The sequence below is a fragment of the Cajanus cajan genome, chromosome 2 (assembly GCF_000230855.2).
Source record: "Cajanus cajan strain Asha chromosome 2, NIPB_CcT2T_4, whole genome shotgun sequence".
In the NCBI taxonomy this organism is placed as follows: domain Eukaryota; kingdom Viridiplantae; phylum Streptophyta; class Magnoliopsida; order Fabales; family Fabaceae; genus Cajanus; species Cajanus cajan.
The window spans coordinates 22,092,140-22,096,187 of record NC_138518.1 but is presented as its reverse complement, the minus strand read 5'-3'; the positions used below and the strand labels follow the sequence as shown (position 1 = coordinate 22,096,187).

Below are 4,048 nucleotides of genomic sequence, written 5' to 3'. Positions count from 1 at the left end.
ACCTCTTCTAAGACTTCTCCTCCATTGAAGCTTCTTCAAAGGAGTTTTCAGAGGTCTAAAGGTGTCTACCTCAAGAAGCATAACGGTCCATGCAGGGCAAGAAACGAGCCAAAGAGGCGATGCGCCCGGGCAGTCGTTGCACCTCTTTTATGTTATGAGGACTTTTCATACTGATGATGGCTTGGCACTTGTCAGGATTGGCCTCTATGCCCCATTTTGACAACATGAATCCCAAGAATTTTCCACCAGCTACCCCAAAGGTGCACTTTGCCGGGTTCAGCCGCATGTGATGTCGCCTCACTTCATCAAAGATCGTACGAAGGTCTTTCAAGTGGTCGCTGGCTAAAGTAGACTTGATCACCATATCATCCACGTATACCTCCAAGCATGCTCCTATTTGGTGGCGGAAAATTTTGTCCATGAGCCTTTGGTAGGTGGCGCCAGCGTTCCTCAAACCGAAGGGCATTACTCTGTAGCAGAAATTTGTCGAATCGGTGATGAATGTTGTTTTTTCTTCATTTGGAGGGTACATGGGTATCTGATTATACCCCGAGTATGCGTCAAGGAAACTCAATCTCTGATGGTCGGCCGCTCCATCGACCAATGCGTCGATGTGGGGTAAGGGGTAAGCATCTTTCGGGCACACCTTGTTCAGATCTGTGTAATCGGTGCATATCCGCCACTTGCCGTTCGACTTCTTGACCATTACCACGTTGGCCAACCAAGTGAAGTATTTAACTTCCCCTATAAATCCCGCCCGAAGTAGCTTGGTTGTTTCTTCCTTTATTGCCTGGGCCCTTTCTCCACCCATCTTTCTCTTCTTTTGAGCGATGGGCTTGGCGTCTCGGCACACTGAAAGCCGGTGGCAATGAAAGCTTGGGTCGGTGTCCGGCATATCAGTTGCGGTCCAGGCGAATAAGTCTGAATACCTCCTTAGGACCTGCTTAATGTCTTTTGCTTCTGCTTCAGATAATTGGGAACTCAGATAAGTAACTTGTTCTTCATTCTTTCCAAGTTGAAACGGAACCGTTGTTTCTATAGGTTCGACCCTATCTTCATCCTCCATTCTTGGATCAAGTTATAGGCCTTCAAATAATTTCTGTTGGCCGACATCGCCGATGACGTTGACATCTCGTCTAGGCTTTGGAGTTGGTTGCACCTTCAAACTGGCAAAATAACATTCGTGTGTCGTTTTTTGATCGGCGTGCAAAGTGATGATGGTCCCTTCCTCAGATGGAAACTTCATAGCCAAGTGGGGGGTGGAGACGATGGCTCGGAGCTTGTTCAGGGAGGGCCGGCCCAGCAGGATGTTGTATGAAGTGTTAGCATGCACCACCACATAACGTACCTTAATCCTTCGTCTACGCTGGTCATCTCCGAAGTAGGTATACAAGCCTATCGTCCCCTGAGTTTCCACCCGTTCACCCAAAAACCCCACCAGGGGTTCATCGTAAGGCGTCAGCTCTTGTTCCGGGATGCCAAGTTGCTCGAACGTCTTCCAGTATAATATGCCTGCCGAGCTTCCCTGATCAACCAGAGTCTTCTTCACAATACAGTTGTTAATCTCTACACTGATGACCATGAGATCATCTTGCACCGGGTCGACGCCTTGAAAATCTTGGTCGGTGAATGTAATAGGGGGCATACGAATTGGGGCTGCCTGGCCTATAGCGTTGACCGACTTGATGGCCCTCAAGTGTCTCTTTCGGGCCGAAGATGAGCTTCTTCCTCCCGCGAAGCCTCCGGCGATGGTGTTTATCACTCGTCTAGGTTGATTCCGGTCTCGTTGATTGTTTCTTTCTTGGGACCTGCTGCGCTCACGGGATCGGTTCCTCGGAGGTGCTTGATCTCGGTTCTCCCTTCTGTACTCCCCCCTACCAGAGCGGTAGTCATTCCTTCTGTTATCTGACGATCAAATAAAGTTTTGAAGATGGCCGACCTTAACGAGGTCTTTGATGCGATCCCGAAGGGCAGAGCACTCTTCAGTAGTGTGCCCCCTATTCCGGTTGAACTGGCATGCTTTCGTCTTATCAGCATGAGGCGGGGTCATAGCTCTTCGAGGAACAGCCAGGACTTCTGTGGCTAAGGCCTGCTCCAACACCTTGGCCCTGCTGGTGTTGAGCGGCGTGTACTGCATGTACCTTGGCCCCCTGTTATTCTTCTCACGATCGGTCACGTCTCGGGGGCAGGATCTGGGGGGTTCCTTGTCACTTTCTTTTTTTGTGAGAAATAGGTCGGATCGTTTTTGACTCCGGAACTCGGCCAATTCCTCCATCTGCATGTATTTTGTGGCTCTCTGTCTTAGGTCGTCCAGGTCTCGGGGTGGCTTTTTGCATAGGTTGTTGACGAAGGGCCCAGGCCGTAGCGCCATGGTCAAGTGATGCATCGCCACGGCCGGGTCCAGGTTGCGAATGGATAATGTCATCTTTTCGAACCTCTCCATAAAATTTCTTAAAGGTTCCTTCTTTTCTTGGAGAATATTGACCAATGCGATTGACGTGAGCTAATGAGGACGGCTTGTGGCAAACTGTATCACAAACCGGGAAGATAAGGTCGTGAACGAGTCTACCGATCCGGGTGGGAGCCTCGTGAACCAATTAAGCGTTGGTCCTTTCAGTGAGGTAGGGAAGACTTTACACATGATAGCATCATCGTCCGTGTACAGACTGACCTGGGTGACAAATGCATCAAGGTGTTCTTCTGGGTCGGTGGTTCCGTCATACTTTTCCAGGGCCAAGTTTTTCCAATTGTCGGGCAAACGGGCCCCGGCAATGTGTGGTGTAAACGGCGTCCTCCCCTGTCTTCGTTGCTAATCGAGAGTAGTAGTCATCATTCCTGGTGGGGGCTTAGGGTCCCTTGTTTCTTTGTACCATCCCGACGATTCCCCATGATCCCGAGTTGACTGGGTGTAGGGGGTGTCTTGAGATGGATTCTACGACCGGTTGTCACTTCTAAGCTCAGCATTCTCTCTTCTTAGGACCACAATTCATGGGCGTCCTTTTCTCGAAGTCTCTTTAGTTCCTTCATCTCGGCCTTCAATTGCTCGAGGGTCGACGACGGGTTGGGTTGTTGAGATCGGTCCACGTAGGATTCCTCCATTCCTTCCTCGTGTTGATTCGTTCGTCGTGGGGGATCTTGGGGCATCCTGAGGTGAATTGTTACGTTGTCTTACTGACTTCTAGTTGCTACCATTCTGCTTTAGGGTCGAGACCCGCTTCGGTTTCGATCCCACGATGGGTGCCAAAATGTTCCTACTTAGAAACACTCCTCTTGTTGTTCTTTCTTGACGGTCTTCTAGGTCTTCAATGCCGACCGAATAGAATCTCCAAGTGGTGGTGGGGAGGGTACCTGCAAAGGCACTCTGACGATCAAGTAAGTGTTTGGTACAGAGCAATAAAGGCTTTTATATTGGATAGAGCGTACCTCATTTATGTCCCATCACCTGTGTATTTATATTGACATGTCTGGGCCTGGTGGGCCTTCTGTCTTGGGGGATGGGTAATACCTGGATTAGCCTTAACCTCTTTTAATTAGGCATGGTAATTATTGTATAACAAATATCTAATTTGCCACGTGTTCACCGCGCGTTGTCCCTCTTTTAGGTCTTCGGCCAAGCATAATGCCGAAGGGGGGTTCGGCCTAACTTGTGACCGAAGAGTGGCTTCGGCTAAGCTTGGGGCCGAAGAGGTATTCGGCCAAGCTTCATGTCGAGGGGTCTCTTGCGCACTTCTCCTGGGTACTTCTTTTATTCTTTTCCAAGGTCAAGGGGGATGTTGTCATTATCGGGGCCGAGAGGGTGTTCGGCCCAAATAGAAACCGAGGGGGTAGTCGGCCTAGGTTGACGCCGAAGGGGTATTCGGCCTGACCTGGGGTCGAAGGGGAGTCTTGAGTTACTTGAATGCTTTGCTTGGGATGTTTGCTTGTTTTTCATGGGAGAAGCATGTGGTTGCCCTCAAATCATGGCATGGCTTCGGCCCGGCTCAAGGCCGAAGGGTGGTTCGGCTGAGTCAAGGACCGAAGGGGTGGTGTCTTCGGTTTTGGCTCTTGG

General features: G+C 50.1%; 1 protein-coding gene across 1 annotated transcript; it reads right to left on the bottom strand.

Moving 5' to 3' along the window:
• Positions 1-1,078: 1,078 nt before the first annotated feature.
• LOC109812850 (uncharacterized) lies at positions 1,079-2,371 on the bottom strand. The gene is made up of 2 exons (XM_083069514.1): positions 1,980-2,371; positions 1,079-1,898 (listed from the first exon to the last, which is right to left on the bottom strand). Exons 1-2 carry the CDS (start codon positions 2,369-2,371, stop codon positions 1,079-1,081), a joined length of 1,212 nt encoding a protein of 403 aa, XP_082925640.1.
• Positions 2,372-4,048: the final 1,677 nt, after the last annotated feature.

What these genes read in the sequence shown, in the direction of transcription:
- LOC109812850 (XM_083069514.1), bottom strand. Translation starts at nt 2,371, where the DNA reads ATGGCGCTACGGCCTGGGCCCTTCGTCAACAACCTATGCAAAAAGCCA. An exon ending in AGGGGGCACACTACTGAAGA is followed by an intron (nt 1,899 to 1,979) that starts GTGCTCTGCCCT and finishes GTCAGATAACAG; the next exon opens with AAGGAATGACTACCGCTCTG.